The following is a 23,263-nucleotide window of genomic DNA, read 5'->3' on the forward strand; positions in this document are numbered from 1 at the left end:
TTACTGTGCGATTTATCTCCAGGCTTAGACGTCAGCGATGGCTTTTTAAAAATCACAATTTAATGTTAGGGACAGAAAAACTTGCAATAACAGCATCTGGCTGAATCAGAAAGTACTTCTCAAATCTCTTTGATTTTTCCTACAATTGTTTTGTTTGGACTGTACGATAGTTACAGTTATGAGGTGATGATTTTGTTATACCGTACACGAAATCAAACGGTCATAATTCAAGATGTTCAACCTTTGTTTTTTATGTATTAATTCATAGTTTATATCTAATACCTATATCATAGTTTTAATAAAAATTTGTTTTAGGATTATGTTTCATGCAAGGTTGACTTTCTTTATTAATGATTTTAATCCCTTCATAATAATAAATATATTTTCACATCATTTTATTTCAGCCTTTGCTAAATATTTTCGTTTTCTAGTTCTAACTTTTATGTATTTAGTTTGCAGAAGAAGATAAGACAAAACTAAAAATATTTATTGAGTATATAGATGATTTCATTTCGTGATGAGAACGCATTACATTTTGACTACCAATAAGCAGTAAATATTTTACTGATAATGTAAATCATCAATACTTTTACTTTAATTTCTTTCAGTAATTAGTAAAAAATACGTTGACTGCAATATTTTCCAGTAATCAGAAAACTTTTACAGATAATGCAAACTGAATTATAATATCAGCAAAAAATTTATATATGTATTTACTGTATTTTTACTACAAAAGTGCCTATCGCCGGTTGGGGGGCAGACTCTCAAGCCTTTTGTGTTTATGTTGTTCTTGCTATCAGTATATACGCATCTTTCGTCTCTGGGTGTTTTTCCTTCATTCTCTCATTCTATGTAATAGTTTGTTTGTTGTCTTGTCAGAAACAAAAATAAATTAGTCCTGCATACAAAACAATTATATAAAGTTATAAAATGTTTACAGAGTGATATTATTTAATCCCTTCTTCTAATTTATCTTCACAAATAGTTTAAAAAATAGAAAAACGAGATTAATATTTTTGCTTTTTTAATTTTAAATTGGGTTTTAATTTTTGTGGGTTTTCAGGGTCACTGTAAAAATGGTTAACGTTTTGTTTTAAATATTTAAATTTTACTTTGGTTGTTTTTTGGTTTGGGTTCATTATCATTAAAATATTCTTCTTCTTCTTAATTGGCGCTATAACCACTTACGCGATTTTGGCCGAGTTTAACAAAGCGCGCCAGTCGTTTCTTTCTCGTGCTAACCGGACACACCAAGTGAAGCCAAGTCCTTCTCCACCTGATCTTTCCAACGCAGAGGAGCCGCCCTCTTCCTCTGCTACCACCAGCTGGTACCGCATCGAATACTTTCAAAGCCGGAGCGTTTGTATCCATTCGGACGACATGACCCAGCCAACGTAGCCGCTGGATCTTTATTCGCTGCACTATGTCTATGTCGTCGTAAAGCTCATACAGCTCATCGTTCCATCGTCTGCGATATTCGCCGTTGCCAACGTGCAAAGGTCCAAAAATCTTACGCAGAATCTTTCTCTCGAACACTCCAAGCGTCGCTTCATCGGATGTTGTCATCGTCCAAGCTTCTGCGCCATACGTTAGGACGGGCATGATGAGAGTCTTGTAGAGTGTTAGTTTTGTTCGACGAGAGAGGACTTTACTGCTCAGTTGCCTACTTAGTCCAAAGTAGCACTTGTTGGCAAGAGAGATTCTACGTTGGATTTCAAGGCTGACATTGTTTTCGGTGTTAATGCTGGTTCCTAAATAAACGAAGTCTTTTACAACCTCCAAATTATAACTGTCAACAGTGACGTGGGTGCCGATACGCGAGTGCGCCGACTGTTTGTTTGAAGACAGGAGGTACTTCGTTTTGTCCTCGTTCACCACCAGACCCATTCGCTTTGCCTCTTTATCCAGTGTGGAGAAGGCAGAACTAACAGCGCGGTTGTTAAGGCCGATGATGTCAATATCATCGGCATACGCCAACAATTGCACGCTCTTATAAAATATTATGCCTGAGCGATTAAGTTCTGCGGCTCGTACGATGCTCTCCAACATCAGGTTAAAGAAGTCACACGACAGCGAGTCACCCTGTCTGAAACCTCGTTTGGTATCAAACGGCTCGGAGAGGTCCTTCCCAATTCTGACGGCGCTGCTGGTGTTGAGCAACGTCATCCTACATAGCCGTATTAGTTTTGCGGGGATACCAAATTCAGACATCGCGGCATACAGGTAACTCCTTTCCGTACTGTCGAATGCAGCTTTGAAGTCGACGAAAAGATGGTGTGTGTCGATTCTCCTTTCATGGGTCTTTTCCAAGATTTGGCGTATTGTGAATATTTGGTCGATGGTAGACTTTCCAGGTCTGAAGCCACACTGATAAGGTCCAATCAGTTGGTTGACGGTGGGCTTCAGCCTTTCACACAATACGCTCGCTAGAACCTTATAGGCGATATTTAGAAGACTAATCCCGCGGTAATTGGCACAAATTGCAGGATCGCCCTTCTTATGGATTGGGCAGAACACACTTAAATTCCAATCGGCAGGCATGCTTTCATCCGACCATATTTTGCATAGGAGCTGATGCATGCACCTTACCAGCTCCTCGCCGCCATGTTTGTATAGCTCAGCCGGCAGTCCGTCGGCGCCCGCGGCTTTGTTGTTCTTTAGCCGCGTTATCGCTATTCTCACCTCGTCATGATCGGGTATCGGGATCTTCACTTTCTCGGTGACATGCGCAGCTGTCACTGTTTAAAAGGTTCGAGAAGTGTTCCCTCCATAATCTAAGATTGCTCTGTACGTCAGTCACCAGTTCGCCGTCTTTGTTCTTACAGGAAAACGCCCCGGTCTTAAAACCTTCTGTAAGCCGCCGAACTTTTCGGTAGAATTTTCGGGCGTTGTTCCTGTTGGCCAGCATCTCAAGCTCCTCGCATTCACGTATTTCGGCCTCTCGTTTCTTCTTTCGGATAATACGTCTCTCTTCCTTTTTCAGCTCTCTGTAGCGATCCCACATGGCTCGCGTTGCGCCCGATCGCAGCGTGGCTCTATAGGCGGCATCCTTTCTTTTTGCGGCAGCATGACATTCCTCGTCGTACCAATTGTTTTTTCGGGCTCGCCGGAATCCGATTTCTTCTTCGGCGGCGGTACGTAGGGAACGAGAAATGTTGCTCCATTGCTCGCGCATGCCTGGTTGTTGGGCAGTGCTGTTCGAGAGCAGGAGTGAGAGTCGAGTGGCGAATCTTCTGGCTGTCTGTTGCGATTGCAGCTTCTCGATGTCGAACATTCTTTGCGTAGGTAGATGTACGTTTTTTGCTGCACAGAGGCGGGTGCGCAGTTTGGCTGCAACAAGGTAATGATCCGAGTCGATGTTGGGTCCTCGGATCGTACGTACATCTAATACACTAGAAGTGTGTCTTCCATCTATCACAATATGATCGATCTGGTTTCGCGTTTTTCGATCAGGAGACAGCCAGGTGGCTTGGTGAATCTTCTTATGCTGGAATCTGGTGCTGCAGACTACCATGTTTCGGGCCCCGGCGAAGTCGATCAGCCTCTGTCCGTTACCGGATGTTTCGTTGTGCAGGCTGAATTTTCCGACTGTGGGAAGTCGCCAAGCACGATTTTTATGTCGTGGCGGGGGCAGCGCTCATAGGAACGTTCCAGGCGCTCATAGAAGGAATCTTTGGTCGCATCGTCCTTCTCTTCCGTCGGGGCGTGGGCGCAAATTAGCGATATGTTGAAAAAACGGGCTTTGATGCGGATTTTTGCGAGACGCTCGTCCACCGGAGTGAACGACAGTACTTGGCGACGAAGTCTCTCTCCCACAACAAATCCGACACCGAATTTGCGCTCCTTTACATGGCAGCTGTAGTAGACGTCGCAAGGTCCCATGGTTTTCTTTCCTTGCCCCGTCCATCGCATCTCTTGGATGGCAGTGATGTCAGCCTTTACTCTCACGAGGACATCAACCAGCCGGGCAGAGGCACCTTCCCCATTAAGGGACCGGACATTCCAGGTGCATGCCCTCAAATCATAATCCTTAATTCGTTTGCAGGGGTCGTCATCAGTATAGGGAGGTCTCATCCGAGGCTTTTTAAAACTTTTCATTGGGGGCGATTTTTAAGTGGCGGGTCCCAAACCCAACGCACAACCAGCTATCCAAGAATGTTTCGCCTTCTCACGTTAGCTCACTCCCGAACGGATGTTCGGAAGCTACCCAGAGGATACGTGGGCTAATCCCGGCCGTTGTGAGCTGCTTGAACCATATGCAGAAGAATCGTCCTGGCCATTCCCAAGTGAATGGCGATCAGTAACTTTCCCCACTTGCGTGGACTTCTGCACATGGAACCATATTAAAATATTAAGTTGAAGAAAAAGAAATCCGTTATTTTTGCATACAAATGGTTTAAAACTGCCCTGGCTTGCATTTTCAACTTTATCAAAGAAAAACTGTAAAATGTATTGAATTTTCTCTTTGTTGACTTCCATTATTAACACCCTGCAACCCGCAACTGAATGGAACAAACAAAAAAAACAACCATCTGCCGAGAAAATAATGGATTTCTTACTCCACAAGCAATGTGTTAGTTTTTGCTTCAGTTATGGTACGCAGGGACAGACAATCGATTCCTTTCACCATTTTGAGCATTTTGATTAATTACTTCAATAAGGTCATAATCCAAAAGAAAAAATAGATATTTTTAATATGTATGCAGAAATGGCCACAACCTCTTCTTTTTGGGTGAAATATGTCTTTACTTTTACCTACGTTTGCCAATGTGAAATATTTGAAGTAATTTTTCTTAACATTTTGACTTTTTGGATTATGACACTGTTGAAGTACAATAAATGACAAAAATTAGTTCCGCGTATGAAAAACAATTTGAATCAGTGTTCCTATGTACATATCCTAAATGTAAAAAAATTACGTACTTCTGCAGCAAAATATTTGAAGAAGCCAAAGACTTTCACAAATAAAAGGCTGCAACGTTATGCAACATGATGCCCCTTAACTATGCAATGGCGCTTTGGTTAGGTTGTACTGGCTGCCGAAACCACACAGATCCCATTTTGGTCCATGCGATACCAGATCAAATTTCTTTTGTTTGTTTTTTTTTAGCGAAAATATGCAACAGGAGTCACTCAAGCTCCAGTTTAAGGAAATATTCTAGCCTTTCCAAATTGAGAGCAGTCAGGTAGCATAGTCTAGTTTTCGCGAGACCCGAACAGTAGCATAGAAGATGCTCTGGGTTTCTCGTGTACCCGGTTCGTTACATATGCTGCAAGCATCGTTAAGGGTTAAATTTAGCTTGTAAGCGTGTGCTGCAACTAGGCAGTACCCTGTTGGTATACCGACTAAAGTTCTACAGTTTCTCGAACAGTATCGAACGATATAACCGATTTAGTACTCGTATATTTGTCATCATATGCGTGTTTACACATGATCCTAGCAACTTTTCAATTGGTGAAGCTAAGCCATTGCCTTTCTTAACATGTGGTTTTCTAGTTGTTTTTAAATTGTGTGCAGGGGCTTAAGTACATGACTTATTTGATTCCCTGCAAGTCGCGCGCCTTCTTTAGCTATTCCGTTCACTGTGACATTTCACACAAAGCCTGCGGCTATGAGCGAGCATGTCCATTCATGGACATTTTTGTATGAAAGACAGTATTATTTTATCGCTTTTATAGCCGCTTTTGTTTGAAACACAGTACAATCATTAGGGAGTTTAAATGGCTTTTTGACGCTTAATTCCGCACAATACCATATATGTATGCCAACGCCAACCGCCTTTTTCATTTTTTATCTAAGGAATTAGTTTGAGGACAGTTACACGCAGAAGACCTTAAATTCTAGAGCGCATTAGCAAATAGCTACAAATTCAAAACGGGATAATATACGTCGGCTCCTGGTGAGCTGAGATTAATGTTTGGGGCTGCTTCTCCGAAATAGGTTTGGGTGGTTTATTTGTGCATTCTGCCAATTTGAATGCAGTTGTGATGAATAAAATTTACCATAAGCATTATTACCGTCAGCTGCGAAGATGTTTGGAAGAAATAGTTAACTTTGACTTTTACAAGAAGACAAGGATCATAAGGATCGAAGCCGAAGATATATAGAAGAATTAGCCAAGGTGCGTAGAATGGAAACACAAAAAGGGGAATGAAATGTTTGATTGGCCTTCACAGTGATCTGATGCCAATCCAATTGAAAATGTTTGGGCAATAGTTAGACAAAAACTCAATGGAAAATAAATATGGATAGCCAAATAGGTATCAAGGAAATTTCGGCTGATTTGGAGCCAATTACCTCCACAGCTTTGTAGAAATTATAGATTACCATTATAGCTAATGGTAGTAACAATACATTTTATTGAATATATTGCGTATAATAGATATTATAAGCCTATAAAAGGCCTCGGTAGTCTAGCGTAAGTGCACTAGTCTGCCATCCCAGAGGCTGCGAGTTCGAGTCCCACGTAAAGCATGGTCCAAAGCACTTTTCCAAATTTACCTACTTTCCCTGTTTCGGCACATTATTTGCATTGTGGTGGCTAAAACAAGCAAACAACAAAGAAAGCCACACAGTTACACATTGCATCAGTGGCGCCAGCAAAAGGGAGCGAGCGACACACTTAGGCATGGTAGCGGCAGGCTAATTGCCTACCCTGTCAGAAGTCAAAACAGATTAACGAAACCAACGCAAGATTGAGTCGAGTTGGTTGGAATTGAATTGGTCAAATAGTTACTAAGTTATGGCGGTTACGCTTTTATCAGACAGACATAGATGGGATCTCGATTACATGAATATAATTGGTTGAGGTAATCAATTCGTTGATTACATTTTTATCGATTAACTAAGAGCCGAAAAACGACGATCGACAATCCCAATCGGTTTTAAAACAGCTTTCGACAAAACGGATTATATGCCTCAAAGTCTGACAAGGTTTATACGATGACAGCATCCGATTGGGTGATCCTTGGAGTGATCGAAGCGCTTTTTATGTGATTCTTACAGGAACGTATTTGGCGCGGCCCTAATAGCAGTCGTAAAAGTAAAGGGAGGTGGTCCCTATTTAGGAAGGACTAAGTGGAGAATATTGGTATATCTAATTTGTGACAGTTTGCTCGCAAAAGAAACAATATCCAAGGCATATCTTTGATGTCGGTCAACAACGCTTCAGTGGTTAAAGCACCATTTAGAAGAACTACAGAAATCATTATTTTTGGCACTTAAAGATATTGCGGGTTAATCTGGAAGTGCAATAAAGTGGCAAACAACGAAGCTAAAATCGGATACTAAATTTTATTTTTATTCTGCAAAATATTAATAAATTCCTTCTTCGCCGCGAAAAGAATTCCAATTTCAAAATGCGTTAAAATGCAAGTATTTAGTGATTTAAATATAAATGCAATTAAATTCGGCATCAAAAGTTGTAGACAAAAACGTTTGTGTCTATGCATGTCAAATTCCCTCAAAACTCAATAGATTAGTTGTTGCAATAACGGAAAAAAATATTTTGAGAATACGGCTTTACACAGACTGACAAACTGGAAATGTGAATATTTTTGAAATTAGTATTCTACTTTAAAGTGCAGCTTATGCAATAGAATTAAAGCAGTCTGCTAGACATAACGAGTTGATAGCTAAAACCAGATTTGATATAGCAAACAAATTTCATTTTATCAGTTTACGATTAGCAAAATGCTTGCATTGGAAATGGTATAAAATGTCAGAGTGAGTAGAGAAAGGTATCCACTAAGTTGATATCGTCTATTGCAGCAACATAGCTAAATACTAAATAATCATGAAAGCCGCCATCATCTTCGCCTGCCTTTTGGCTGTTGCCTTCGCTCGCCCCAATCCCGATGCTGAAATCGTCAAATTGGACTCTGATGTTGGACCCGAAAGCTACGTATACTCAGTGGAAACCAGTGATGGTACCAAAAAGGACGAATCTGGAAAACTGAAGGATGTTGGCTCTGACCACGAAGGAATCGTCGTCCAAGGTAGCTACTCGTGGGTGGATGAGAAGACTGGCGAGAAATTTACCGTGACATATGTTGCTGACGAGAACGGTTTCCAACCTTCAGGCGCTCACTTGCCCGTTGCTCCAGTTGTTTAGTTAAACTAGATTATTAATGCGAAGATTATGGTGAAATGAAAATAAATTAATTATAATTTTATAATTTCAAATATGTTTAGTTGTGTGTGAAAATTCATGGTTTGAAGTGAGAATTAATTATCTGGCTTATGATCGTCATATATACAACACTTTATCTTTGTGCTTTTGTGACTTGAAAGGAGAATGAAAGATTTCAATCATATAGACTGAATTGTGTAAAATATGGGTAAAAACTCATTTTTGAGCCTTCCATAAACCATTTATAAATAATATAGTAGACTGCATTTAAGTGAAGTCAGGATCACCGGAAACAAGATAGTCTAAACTTTGCAACTTTTTCCTATTGCAGAGTGTATGGTATAAAACTTAACAGTTTGTGCGATTCTCACAGATTCCGCCTGTTAAGCAAAATTGAGTATTGTTTGTGCTTTGCTATTTAGGGCTGTTTTTATAACCACACGCACTTTTGCACAAGTCTATTATAATTTTGTTCATATGACGGCTATACGAAATAGCATTCAGGAACCGATATAGATATAGATATATATATACGCATTTAGATATACATACATATATATAATTAATATATTTCTTGGTTATTTTATCTTCAAAATGGACGAAATCGGTCAATAACCACACTTAAGTCCCATTTAGAGTTAACTTTAAAAAAAAAAAAAGTACCAGTCTAACGGTTAGACGCGATAGAAGTGAAACCTTCCGTAAAACAAACTGAGAGAGAATGAGACGAAAGCAGCATTAGGGGCGGGATAATTATAGGTTCATTATAATATTGCTATAAAGTTCATATTTTATTTTCTTCATTTTATTATTATTCATCCTCAATGTTTTCAATTTTATAGCTAAAATATGATACAAATGCTTTGGTTTCGATGTTGTCAACATATCTTTGAAATACCGCGTCAATTGTTGTTTTGGATCGTGTTGTCGATTCAGTGCGATTGCTACACATTTTTAAATTGAATGTTGTATTGAGAACGTCAATTAAAGGAACCCCTGTGCCCAATGCAAAATTTACGATAAAATCGCCACTTAAAATCATTGGAACTTTATTGTAATCTTTTCTAAGTATCCGCGATACTTCTGGTGTATACTTTATTAAATTTTCGTGAATGAATTCCGTGATGCTATTTATTGATTTTTTTTTCTGTCGATACTTACGACACTTTTCTGTATTATTTTTCGGCATAATTGCGGTAAATATTTAAAAATGAAAATATTTACGAATATAAAAATACACACGCGGTTGCTATTATGAGCGTCCCCAGCAAAACCTGTGTGACCGAAACTCTAACACAATTACATTTTTTTTGAATGTTACAAACACATATGCACGCAGGTTTTGCTGGGGCGTGACCGAAACTCTAACACAATTACACATATGCACTCGTATTTGTTTGAAAATCGACTTTTTTTTTGGTTCTCCGTCACCTTTGGAAAATGTGTAAACAGTAAGCAAACTTTATTCATATATTTTTCCTCATTTTTGTATCAGTAAAATTAAACAAACGCCGTAGCCGAATGGGTTGGTGCGTGACTACTATTCAGAATTCACAGAGAGAACGTCAGTTCGAATCTCGGTGAAAACACCAAAATTAAGGAAAACTATTTTTCTAATAGCGCTCACCCCTCAGCAGGCAATGGCAAAACACCGAGTGTATTTCTGCCATGAAAAAAAGCTCCTCATAAACATATCATAAAATAAAATAAAATAACTGTATAAAAAATTTTTTTTTCTTGTGATTCGAACCAAGAATTTTGGATCGGAAGCTCACATTGCTAGCCGCTCGGCTATCGCGCCATGCTGTCGGCGCTGGCCTAAAAGTTATTTAGTTCGTCGCTACATTTATATGTAATATTCGTAGCCAAGAGTGTCGCTTTTTTCGTTTCACCTTTTCTCAAATCACTCCCAATGATTCTAAAGAAGTTTTCACTTCAAAAACATATTTTTCAAGAGTGACGTCATCGTTCAAGAGTGTCAGTAGTTGATAAATTCTCTTTTTACGCCAACTTTTACATTTGTCAAGTAGACAGATGAACAATTTTACACGATTAAATTATTGAAACTTATTATGGAAATGTTTAATCTTTAAGAGCAACATATCGCATTTTTGGTGAAACAATTTCACAAAACTGGTTCAGTTAAGGATAGAAAAAGAATTGGTAGACCAAAAACTGGACATTCTGTAGGGCTGCAGCCTAAAATGTTGCTGAACAACCCAAACTCAAGACACATCGATTCTCGACGTTCTTAACAATTAGGCATTCAAGAATTGACTGTTCAGCTGATTTTATTTGGATATTCCCACGATAAAGAAATATCAAAAATAAAGGAATTTATTTCTGCATCGATTTAATTCATTTTTTTTTTATTTATAGAAAAGATTATTTTATCTCATTCAGTCGGTGTCATGCAGTAGAAATAAGAAATCAAAGGAGAATTTGACGACATATAAAACTAATAATAGTCAGTAGGATAATTGGCGAAAGATGGTCAGGAATTAAAATCATGGTCCGTATTTATACTCAAGCCACTTTAAGACCTTAGAAAATGCTAGCAATGCTTCAAGATTTATGCAGGAATGTAATATGAGCATGAACTCTATTGTAAGGTGGAATGTGGCTTAAATTAATGTGGGTGCCGGGACACTGAGGCGTTCAAGGGAACGAACTACCTGATAAATTGGTGAACTGCATTTCTTTAGAGTGCCCAATTAGACCGGAACTAATTTTTAGACCAAACATAGCGGACATAGTCGAGTACATCAGGCACTCAGTAATAAATCACATGAGAACCTTTCAAAACAAGCAAGTGCTTCCTTAAAAGGCCTGACATGGGACCGGAAAATTCCTTCTGAAACAGAGGAGGATTGAAATAAGAGCCTTGATAGGACTAGTCCCGGGGACACTCCATGGGTACATATAAGCATCACTGCCACCATAGGCATCATCGACACTTCACTTCGTACATTTTATTTGGAAGAAGATGATGGTACCGAGCATTTTATCTGCCGCTTTCCTGCTTTCGCTAGACTCAAATGGCACTTTTTCAGGTCAGATGCATTGGGAGTAGACGAGCTCTCTAACTTTGAAATTCTATCTCGTGACCTTAATTGTAATAAACAACATTGCCTTAGTGCTTAGGAAAACTACTTTCCGCCCATTCTCAATTCCATTCCAATCATTTGCAGACATATCTTCGACTAAAATGCTACCAAATATATGAAAAATATGGTAAAAATGTTGCAAATTATTAAGTTTGATTTATTTGAAAAAAAAAAACGAATTTCGCTGCGCAATTTATTTGAAACGATTAATGAATCCAAAACGCACCTAGAAAACGGGATCTCTAACTTCTACCGACTCAAAGTGTATGTGAAAAAATGTTTTCTTGCAAATTGATGGTAAACTTACAAAATATGGAATGTTGACAAATTCCAACTGTAATTCATAAAGAAAATGTTTACGGTATGCTCACAAACTATTCACCTACTTATGTAATTTATTTAGGAACAGATAGGTGGTGTGATAACATTTATACGGTTGCATTTGGATCCCAAGCCTTTTAACCAAAAATAAGTTAAAAAAAGCAAGTGTGCAAAAAAAGGCGAAATATTTCGAATTGTATTAGCACTACTAACAGGTAAAAAATGAGGAATGGAGCACCTAAATAGTACGGACAGAATAATTAACGAACTGGACCATAAGCAGTGTAGGTCAAAGTTGTTTTAAACATGACATAGGCAAATTTAAAATTTCATGGAATTTTAAAGCCAGAAGTAATTGCGTTATGCTTAATGGCTTTTAAAACGATGTCAAATATTAAAACCATACCCCTGTACTTTCTTTGGATAGATCTTCCTTAGTAATACCGAAGTAGTTCACGTTCTAAATGATGTTAATAATTTTCAACAGATATTCACAATACTACAAGTCTTGAAAAAGGCCAATGAACAGAAAATCGACTGAAATGCATTCGACAGTATAAAAAAGAGTTACCCATATGATACGCACATGAAGTCTGAGTTTGGTACCCATGGAAAATTAATTCGGCTATGCAAAATGGCACTGCTTAATACCAGGTGCGCCGTCAGTATTGGGAAGGGCCTCTTTCAGCCGTTTGATATCAAACGAAGTTTCAGACCGGGTAACGCGCTGTCGTGCGACTTCTTTAACCTGATGCTGGAAAAGATGATGCGAACCGCAGAACATAATTGGCCAGGCACAATTTTTTAAAAGAGTTTCCAATTGTTGGCGTATACTCATGATATTTACATCATCGGCCTAAACAACCGCGCTTAACAGCGTTAGTTCTGCCTTCTCCAGACTGGATAAAGAGGCAAAGCGAGTGTGTCTGGTGGTGAACGAGGACAAGACGAAGTACCTCCTGGCATCAAACGAACAGCCGGCGCAATCGCGTATCGGCACCCACGTCACTGTTGATACTTATGATTTCGAGGTTGTAAAATACTTCGTATATTTAGGAAAAAGCATTAACATCAATAACGATGTCAGCCTTGAAAGTGCTACTTTGGACTAAGTAGGCAATTGAGCAGTAAAGTCCTCTCTCGACGAACAAAACTAACATTCTTTACTATAGGGTTCTCATCATGCCCGTTCTAAGGCATGGCGCAGAAGCTTGGACGATGATAACATCCGATGAGGTGTCCCTTGGAGCGTTTGAGAGAAAGATTATGTAGTAAACTTTGGGTACTTTGCACGATGGTGACACATAGCGCAGCGAATAAAGATCCAACGCCTTCGTTGGCTGGGTCATGTCGTCCGAATGGATACAAACGCTCCGGCTCTGAAAGTATTCGATGTGGTACCAGCTGGTGGCAGTAAAGGAAGAGGAAGACCTAATCTGCGTTGGAAAGATCAAGTGGAGAAGGACTTGGCTTCACTTGGTGTTTCCAACTGGCGCCAGTTAGCACAATAAAGAAACAATGGGCGCCCTTTGTTAAACAAAATCGAGTAAGCGGTTATCGCGCCAATCAGGAAGAAGAAGAAATAGTTTTCAATGGAAAAAAATTAATCAAACTTTTTATGTATTTATGTATACAATTTTTTTAAAAGCTGCTATTTTTCCACCTTAAAAGTTAACTTATAATCATCACTGCATACGAGTATGCCATACAAGAAGGCACGAATTTGTGAATTAAGATTTTTATTTACTTCTCATCGGCCCAACTTTCTCTCAATTCACTTTTCAGTTATTTTTAATTTTTATTTCTTTTCTTATAGTCGAATTCTAATTGTTAGTTAGCCTTTACGATCTTGTTATAATATATGTATGCTAGTTGATGTTGCTCAAATTTGCCAGTTTTTTATGCATGCGCATACTCTTTAATCCAGTGACAGTTTTCAGTGCAGTAAAAATCTCGGAGAGAACGAGTTTTGAAGTTAATAATAAAAGCTTTAATTTTTATTTGTATATTTACTTCATTTTAATTAGCAAGAAGCTGAAGATTAATTTGAAATCGAGTGCAAGTCAACAAAAAAAAGGTTGCAGCGCGACCAGCTGAAGTTATACAAATGTGGATACATATATACATACATACATACAAGTACGATTAATATAATTTATGGATGTAACACCATCCATCCTTTATTACTCAGCGATCAGTAAAAATTCAGTAGCAAGTATTAGTATAAATAGACACTAAACATTCTCGATGACATTCATAAAGTTCTAAGCTTTCACCGAGCCTGCAATAACCTCAACAATATGAAATTCGTTATTGTACTACTTGCCGTTATTGCACTGGCTTCTGCCCATCCTGAGGTGGAGATCATAAAATCAGAATCAGATGTGCAACCTGACCATTATTCTTTCGAGTAAGAATTGCGTGCTTATATAAAAAACAGTTAATCACACTTGTAGACATATTTGTTGTTTTGGATTTAATCTTTTTGTTCTCTTATTTAGTATGGAGACCAGCGATGGCACTAGTAGACATGAAGAGGGCGTTGTCAAGGATGCTGATAGCGAACACCCAGCTCTAGTTGTTCACGGTTCTTACACCTACAAGGATGAACATGATGGTAAAGAATACTCGGTCAGCTATGTAGCAGATGAATATGGCTTCCAACCCACTGGTGAGCATATCCCCAAGCTACCTGCAATCGAACATTAAATTAGGAGTGTATCAAATTTATAATATTTTTTGGCAAATATATGCGCAAATAAATAAATCCATACTCGCTAGTATCATAAAATACAACAAAAGCACACATACTCCTACAGGAAGGTTTATTATTGCACCAAGTAGATGGTCGATTAGTTAAAAATATTTTATGGTTATGGGCTGACTGTAATGTGAAATTTCTACGGTTTCCAAGGTTTTTAGTGGAGGTGCAATATTGACATATAACGGTGGATGACGTCACCGAAACTTTATTTGTACAAACCTATTGAGTTGGCTCCGTAGAGACCAACGAACGTTACCAGAACATAAAAAAGCTCGGTTTTTTATATGACATAACGGTGACGAACAGTTGATAAATATTTTTTACGGTGAGTTTTAACATACTTCTGTGTTTTGACAAATAATCATCTTGCTCTGGCACTAAATGCACATTGCACCACTTAAATCTGGAGAGCAATCTCTGTAGTATGGCTCTTAAGCACCTCACTTCCGATATTTTAAACGGGCTGTCGATAACTCTCCTGATTATATAATACAAAAGATAAAAGTGAAAACCTCTCCTTCTCCTTTGTAAGGACTTCAAGATTATTAAGGACATTTTGCAGGAAGTAAAGGAGTCGAACTAGCAATAAATATTAAGTGAACTGAGCGTGAAACGAAAAAAAATCTTTTCAGTTCGTTCAAGTCTAATAATGTGACAGAAGTGTTATCGTCTTAAATTCTCTAAAAGCACTAACATAACACATACCGTTCATACCACCTCCTGTACTGTTTTTCAGAACACGATTCTAGGTTTTCTGCTTTAGACGTAAATCCGAATCGGTAGCACCTGGCGATTCTCAGCATTATCTTGATGGCCGATAGTCGAGTGAAAAGATTTCTAAAATAAGATTTCACAACTAAGAAAAGTTCGTATAAGAGAAAAACTAATTTCTGAATGATTTTCAGATTACTTATAAGTTTTGAAGGGGTCAGTACGCCAACATCAGCCAAAGTAGCACAGGGGCTCTAGATACTGACTCTTCATTATGAAGTCAGCGCCAGAATCGAGGAGCGTGCTGCAATATGAATGGATGCATTAGGTTTATAAGGCGCTTAAGTCTGCCTATCTTGAGAAAGGTGATAATGCAGAGTCACAAATAAAATAATTGTTGAGTAATGCTTTCTCATCGTGTTGCTTTGCAGTTAGGGGGAAAAGAAAAAGATTATGTGGTGTGTACTGAATTTGCCAAACTAAAAGAAACTATGAAAATTTGGCAGCGATGAGCTGGTAAAATCCATAAATCAACTCATTGGTAGAACTCAAGCTGCTTGCTTTAGTTCCAAAATAGATCTTGGCACTTAACTCGTTTTAAGTTAACGAAAGTTTTTATATGGCATAAAGGTGTCGAAAGTATTGACGAACAGCGATTACAATGATAAGCCGACTGATGATCGGAGGTGACTTTTAATTGCAAATTCATGCCGCTACTTGCTGAAGAAACTTTGAAGAGATATGCCATGGTTTTATAACTTACAGTATGCAGTAATCCTGCATCGATATATTGACAGAGACAAATTACCTTTACAATAGATTTTGAGAATTTCAATATGAAATAGTTCAATTGGCAAACGGGTTTGGGACGGTTACCATATATGATTATAATGCATTTTATTAAAATGTTTTTTTTTTTTAATTTATGATGTCCCCCAAATAATAACATTTCTCGGCACCTCGGAGCTATCCTCATATGAGGCATTTCTTCTTATTTGGATAAATAGTCACAAAGGGCTAAATCTTGAGAAAATTCTGAAGAAGAGAACACTTTGTAACCTAATTTATTCATCATAGTATTTAAATCCATCCAACAATTTTGCATAACATGAGTCGGTGATCGTTATCACCTTTTCAAGGAAAATAACGCCTGTTGGCGTCTGTTTTTGTATCCATTTTCGCAATGTTAAATTTAAGGTCAAAATCACAAGGCTTTGAACTATTGAATCGTTGCAGTTCCATTAACCCGCTTCACGTGTAACTTTATCGCCGCTTTTCATATTAAAAAGTTTGAAGAAATAAAAAATGACAAAATACGTAGATTACTTTAACAATTACAATTTGGTAAAATTTGGCGTCGGAAGTAGTCGAACTGTGTCCATTTGCGTCGGAAGTGTCCATTTGTGGAACAGCATCAAGAGCTCGACAACAAATATATAAGAGAAGGGTACGCGCCAATTATTATTACTATTTTTTTAATTTGGTAAAAGTGGATAAGCTGTTGTTCTTAATAATGCATCATAAAAATGTTTAAAAATCAAACTTTAACTTTAAACTAAATTGTTTGAATATATGTTAACATAACACATTGAGAGTTATTAAGGAATATTTCTTGAATCATCACTTTGCTTTATATAGCCCGATTTCGTATACGCGATTAGAAAAATATTTCATAATTTTTAAAATATAATTTCGGCTGTCCTTTTTGTATTTTTCATTCTAATTCTTTTTACATATTTAAACCAACAATTTCATTTTTTACTACTACATTTGAGGTATACAAAAATTAAAAAAGAAACTGTTTCACTTCTCGAGATGATACAATCCAAAATATATTTCATTTGTGATGCGCCTGATCAATTTGTGTCCGTATACGTATTTAGTGAATACCCACATTAGGTAAGTGAGCACCTTCGGGTTGGAAACCATTCTCATCGGCGATGTAGTTAACCGTGTAGGTTTGACCATCATCAGCAACGAATGAATACGAGCCGCGTGCAACAATTGTCTCATCCTCGGCACCAATATTCTTCAACTGACCTTCCTCATTATGAGTCTTGCCATCGCTGGTCTCCAAACTGTAAGAGAAATTTCGAGTTAACTACAACGCTGGCTGCCATTGGTGCCACCAAAATTTGGCAAACACTTACGCAAATGAGTATCCATCAGGTTTTACATCGGAATCCAAACGCAAAATTTGTGCTTGTGACGGATCGTCGATAGGTACAGCGACGGCGATTGCGAATAATGCGACAAATGTAATGACGACTTTCATATTTGCTGAGAATTTGTATGTTCCGATTTATAGGATTTTTCCAAAAAGTTTATTACTGCGCACTGCACCGTCGAACACACGCTTGGCTAAGAAGTTGAATTATGACTGCTTACGAAGTATGCAACACCAATTTATAGTGCTTCGACGACTAGGCCAAAACAATAGTAGAATTATACGCTGATAGACTATCATCTAACTAAATAATTAACAAAAACAAAATTACAAACAATAAGACATGCTATAACGTATGTATGTAAGTCGAAAAATAATAACTAGTAAGTGTAATTACCAGTGCCCGAAAACTATTTAAGCTGACAAGTTTATTTTTTTTTTGTTTGTTATAATTTATACATTCATCATCTAAGCCAAACGGGCTTAAACAAAAACAAACAGTTTGTTTTTTAAAAATAAACAGTTTCTGCGTATTTTCTGATGGAACATGCAACTCAGCTTTATTTTTTTTTAACTGTATATATAGTATATGTAAATAAAATTTGTGTGTGTTTGGTATTTTTCATTTTGTATGAACTTCTGATTTTGTACACTTTTTATTTTCAGATTTTATATAATGATTAGATATGGCAATCGACATGCTAATTTAGCCTCTATCCAAGTATTTATTGAGTCAAAAGGTGAATAATATAATATTGCTGACTAATAGTATGAAATGTTTCGCAAGAAGTGCAAAGTGCTTTTGAATTTTTGAAGGCCTTTTTCTCTACACCTCACTTTTAAAGTCGGTGCGCAAAATTTCCTGGGCATAGCTGACGCGAATAGTCCATAATTTTTATACCAGTTTGGTTATAAGTATGCTCTTTAACCTTAGACACTTAATCTTCGTCGATTGGACGGAAAACTCACTATCCATTTTCGGTCTGGAGCCTTACAAAAAGCGTTATAAAGTTATAAATTAATTGTTCTATTTTATAGAATAATAGAGGATATGTATACAGGTATATTGTCAATAAACATAACGAGAAGTTCCGAGCTCCTCCTCCAATTTGTGATATGCGTCTGTCTGGACTGACCTACAGTTTTATGCCTCCTTCGAAAGGCAAATAATTTTTTTTATGGGCAGTATCTTCACGGCAGAAATAGACTCGGAGGTTTGGCATTTGTTTTTTGTTTGGTGGTTGAGGTAGAATTCAAAATGTCTTCGCATTTACAGCGACGATCATCTACTGCATAAAGCGGTGTAGCTATAATACTAAAACAATCCCTCCTTTCTTTCTGGGGGACTTCCTTCTCGATTCTACTTTCAGCATTAATTTGGGAAGGCCGAGAATGGCATCCATAAAGGACCAATTCTATTACCAACGTTTGGGTCCACCGTATTTGTAGGCAGCTTTCATGCTCTAGGCTCGTCTTCTTGTGCCTCTGTCTGTGAGGCTTCGGAGGTTTGCCATTGCCTGACGAGGAGCCACCATTATTAAAAACCAGTTTTTCTATCATTTGGTGTTTCATGAAGTTATTCTTAATGGAGACAATTGAAGTCAATGAATTACAGAGAATTTAAATTAATTATAAAATAGCTTACCATTTAATTCGGCTTCCCAGATTGGAATGATTACAAATATTTCTCATTCATATCGACGTTGTGCTTCCCATGAATGGAATTTTCGTCAGATGAATGGAATTTATAATCAGTGTGACAGTATACACCATACTTTCTTTAGCGGCTAACTCCTGTTAACTGTTATACTGAATTGTGTTATAAGTTAGCTGCGGTTATCCTCGCCGTTATTGGATTAAGGTGCATGGAGGAGGTGCATGGTTTAAGTTTCTAGACTAAGGGACATTTAAAGCTCTTAGAAGATGCAAGTTCCTTCTCACTAAGACTAACCAGTTTACATCTATATACGTCGTTCCTCTACCGGATATATCTAATCTCATCCACTCAAGTGAGGACGATACGGCGTGTAATAGTTGGATGCAAAACCTTTCACGGATGAGCCATCCGCCGACGGAAAGTTAGTGTAAGTGTTTTTTGGGACTAACTCTCTATTAAGCTTAAATTTAAGCACCCGGCTGACTGCAATGGATAATCGCTATCAAAGAGCAAGCGATTGGCTACTGACTAGTGTAATACCCTGAAAGAAGTTAAACATTTATTCAGATGGGTAGGTTGTAAATAATGCTCGTTATTGGTGGCTTGAGGAATCCTTCCACTTCGGCTTTATCTGAATATTTCGCTCTCAAATCGCAGGAGCTTTGTATACAACGCTGACAAATGGCGAGGGAGTGCATTCTTGAAGGGTGTATGTGCGCAAAGGGAGGGTGAGAATTCGCTTGGCTACCTGTAGCCAACTTTTGGGTAGGTGGTCCTCGAGTGAGTTCAGAGAAACACCATTTGATCTGAATCCTTGAGGTTATATCTATTCAAAGTAACTTCGAATTTCTCCTGCAGTAGTTATTTGGAGGAATATGAGGTTGAATCATGGCAGCAGCTATCATGTCTTATGTAGATCTACAAAGGATTTTGCCACGCAAAAAATTTATGGATTCTAGATTAACTCTAATTGTATTTATGTTTCTCTAATTGTATAACTGTTTCAGAGATTCATGCAGTCTAATGATATGTTCTTGAGGGTATTTGAAAATCTTTAGATTGAGCGACATGCTTTCTTGATGTCAAACAAAAGCCCTGTGCTCTCGGAGTCACTAGTAGTAAAATTTAGTTGGGTGGTTGAGTCCCAATAAAATTAAATAAATTGTTTATAGTGATAACTTAGATAGTGGTTTTTAGAAAGTTCAGATGGCACTCTGAGGAAATGGCAAAAAAAGTTTTCAAAGTCATTGAACTGTGCCGAAAAGCCTAACTAAATAACTATCCTAGCAACTCTTCCTATAACAACCTGCGAAAAGGGAAGAAAAAGTGTTGGGGATGGAAATAATTTGAAGATAAAATTTCATTTGTGCATGTGATTAAAGCAGCTTAACCCGCGATTTCTTTAAATTACTTTAAATCCCTTTATGACTCAATACCATTTAAGTATTTGTAAAAAATGGTGATCATAAACATTATTAACTAAAACAGTTTACAATCTAAAATTCTTTTTATCATGACATTTTTCTCGGCGGCCTTAATCAAGTGAATCAATAATTATTACTTGCCTAGGCAAAGTAGGCTTTAGTTTAGTTTAGTTGAAGAGGATTTTTTTAGCAATCATGTTTCTTAGAACATAATTCAATTATTAGCAAACACATTTTTTTGACGGCACTGAGTAGAAATTTTACTTAAAAATTAAAGGAAAATGTTTAGCCTTAATCAAGTTAGAGCTAGTGTACTTAAGAAGTATGATATCACAAAAGAAGTTGGATGGAGCTTCACATCTTTATATCTATTAAAAGAAACTATTAAAGACTTACCCTCAAATTATGTTTTTTTTATTTTTTTCCTCTTGTGACTAATTGTTTATTTACTCCATTACAATTTGTTTTAACTTTTTTTTTACCTTGTTAGTATTTTTTTTGTAGAATATTGACAGTATTTTAAACAAACTCCAATCTCGAAAAAAAATCTTGTTTGTGCGCCTGATTGAAATGCTAGTCATGAACATTTGCGGTAATCAGCATGCACTTGGATTATCGAAAACCACTTTTGATTTACTGAGAAGTTATACATTTTTATTACTTTTCATGTGGAAATTGAAATTTCCCAAACGATGCATTGCTTTTTGAGAGGCAAGGGCTTCTAGAAATAAAACCATTTGTAGCAAAATTTAACTGTAAAATAAAAGCTTCACTCTGAGATCACTTTAAATGAGGGTTAATACTTAGGAAAACGTGATATTTTGTGGTATATTCCGGTTTAAGTCCGTTTTCATGAGGCTGTTGGGGCGAGTGCTAGATAGAGTGAATTATAGGAATGAAGTACATGCTTGGAATTCTCTAACATTTTTAATTATTTTGGCAAAAATTGTCTGAACAGACTCAATGAATTCTAATTGCAATCTAAGATTGGATATTATTTTTCGAGCCGAAGCCCGAAGACACAGTGAGCTTGAAAAATGCATATAAAAGAGACACAGGTATAAACAAAAATATTATTTGTCATCTTCAGCTCAAATTATTCGCTGTAGTCGTTGAGGTCTTGGTATAAATAGCCATAGTAAAATCAATGTTTTTGTTCATTAACCTGCACACATAGGTATACTTGAAATTTAATGAGTATATATGTATGTGAATATGTCCCTCTCCAGCGAACGAAATTGCGTTTTTGTCTAAAGTTCGCTTATTAGCATATTTACTAAATTAATCACTGAACATTTGAAATACCTCAATATGACGTTTCCCTTAAAATTTTTCTTTAAACACGTTACGCCTTACAAAATTATAACTGCAAAACTTTTGATAAAATTATTATTGACTTAATTACTTATTCGAATTTAATCATGCATATATATATATACATATATAATTGGCGCTTACACTCTTTTTGGCTGTTTGGCCGAGCTCCTCCTCCTATTTGTGGCGTGCGTCTTGATGTTGTTCCACAAATGGAGGGACCTACAGTCGGCTCCGAATGGTAGATGTTTTTTTATGGGAAGCTTTTTCATGACAGAAATACACTTCGAGATTTGCCATTGCCTTCCGAGAGGCGACCGGTATTAGAAAAATATTTTTGTATCATTTTGGTCTTTCATGCATGGAGACTCGAACCTACGCACTTTCGAATGGTAGTTATGCACCAAGCATGTGGATAGGGCGGTCGACCTGTGTGTTTACCTGAACAAAACAAAATATACGAATATAACAAAGTTATTTTAATTTTTCATGAATAATATAAGTATAGGTATACCCTATCTTCCAAAAAAAACGAACGTTTACAAATAAAGCATAGAATATTTTGAGAGATGTGTGTTTCTTAACTGACGATAATTTATTTTCGCCTTTCCTTCGATACACAATTTTTCACACTTTTAAAATTATTAAACGAGATACCTATGTGCATTTTAGAAATATTGTTTAGGGTAGTGGTTATTGGCGCTTGAATGGCTTTAATTTATTCATAATTTCTTCTTTTTCTTTTCGTCAAATGCAGTCTCACGAATATATATGTAATAGTGGCAGGGAACCAATAGTGCCTTTTTGTCAGAAATTCACTCACACCTCTTGACTCATGAGATAGTGCACTACCGTGGAAAAGCGATTAACTGTCTATTTCTCGTTATTCTGGTCGAATATGAAGTAAATACAAGATTGATTGAATGCAAGATTGCGTAGATCAAAGTAGAAAAATTAGCTAGCTTTTGCCGTGACTTATTTGTGGGTGAAGTATGTGCAAATTTTAGTGCTCGTCTTGACCAGAGCGATTTTTTACGCTATTTTCGCCAGCTGTTGTTCACATAAACAAACGCGATTTTGGAATTTTCTCTGTTATAATCGCGGCTTAAAAATCAGAAATTGGTTTGTTAAATAAATGTTATTTTGAGGCAAAAGCATTTTACAAAAGTGGTATCGAAATGTTAGAGCCGCGCTGGAGTGATACCTTATTTTTGATGGAAATTACGTTGATGAATAAAGCTTATTTTGAACAAAAAAAAGTGATTTTTTCTTAGGCCTGGATCTCTTCAGCCCATGTGTTAAACAAGACAGATATCAGAAAATATATCTGTGCCGACAAAGAATAACACCTACATATAGTCGAGTTAGGAGTATTATTCCTTGCAATCAAATGCGCCAGCAGTCAATGATATAAGTACCATTGTAGCTCAAAAATGAATATGCCTTATTTATAAAACAAAAAAAGGGAGATTATTTTAGACAGCTTATTTGTAAAAGGTAGGTTTTTTCTGGAATGGAGTGTGTACTTCTTTATTATATATGCATTTACATAATTATGTGCTATGACGAAATACTATTTCGATAATTAATAATAGTTCGTAATTAGGAATACAGTAGCCATAGCTAACTGTTGATAATGAATATCAAATTTATTATGCTTGAGGAA

The 23,263-nt window shown here is 37.1% G+C and overlaps 3 protein-coding genes across 3 annotated transcripts; 2 read left to right on the top strand and 1 right to left on the bottom strand.

Annotated features, from left to right (window-relative positions):
• The first annotated feature begins 7,757 nt into the window (after window positions 1-7,757).
• On the top strand, window positions 7,758-8,114 carry LOC129241952 (larval cuticle protein 65Ab1-like). The gene has a single exon (XM_054878503.1). The coding sequence runs from the start codon at window positions 7,797-7,799 to the stop codon at window positions 8,112-8,114; it is 318 nt and encodes a 105-aa protein (XP_054734478.1). The 5' UTR covers window positions 7,758-7,796.
• A 5,746-nt stretch (window positions 8,115-13,860) lies between these two features.
• LOC129243111 (larval cuticle protein 65Ab1-like) lies at window positions 13,861-14,307 on the top strand. Its single transcript, XM_054880246.1, has 2 exons — window positions 13,861-13,970; window positions 14,062-14,307. The coding sequence occupies exons 1-2, from the start codon at window positions 13,861-13,863 to the stop codon at window positions 14,267-14,269; spliced, it is 318 nt and encodes a 105-aa protein (XP_054736221.1). The 3' UTR covers window positions 14,270-14,307.
• A 2,396-nt stretch (window positions 14,308-16,703) lies between these two features.
• Window positions 16,704-17,427, bottom strand: LOC129241288 (larval cuticle protein 65Ag1-like). The gene is made up of 2 exons (XM_054877537.1): window positions 17,186-17,427; window positions 16,704-17,113 (listed from the first exon to the last, which is right to left on the bottom strand). The coding sequence occupies exons 1-2, from the start codon at window positions 17,308-17,310 to the stop codon at window positions 16,915-16,917; spliced, it is 324 nt and encodes a 107-aa protein (XP_054733512.1). The 5' UTR covers window positions 17,311-17,427; the 3' UTR covers window positions 16,704-16,914.
• Window positions 17,428-23,263: the final 5,836 nt, after the last annotated feature.

Source organism: Anastrepha obliqua, chromosome 3 (genome assembly GCF_027943255.1).
Source record: "Anastrepha obliqua isolate idAnaObli1 chromosome 3, idAnaObli1_1.0, whole genome shotgun sequence".
Classification (NCBI taxonomy): Eukaryota; Metazoa; Arthropoda; class Insecta; order Diptera; family Tephritidae; genus Anastrepha; species Anastrepha obliqua.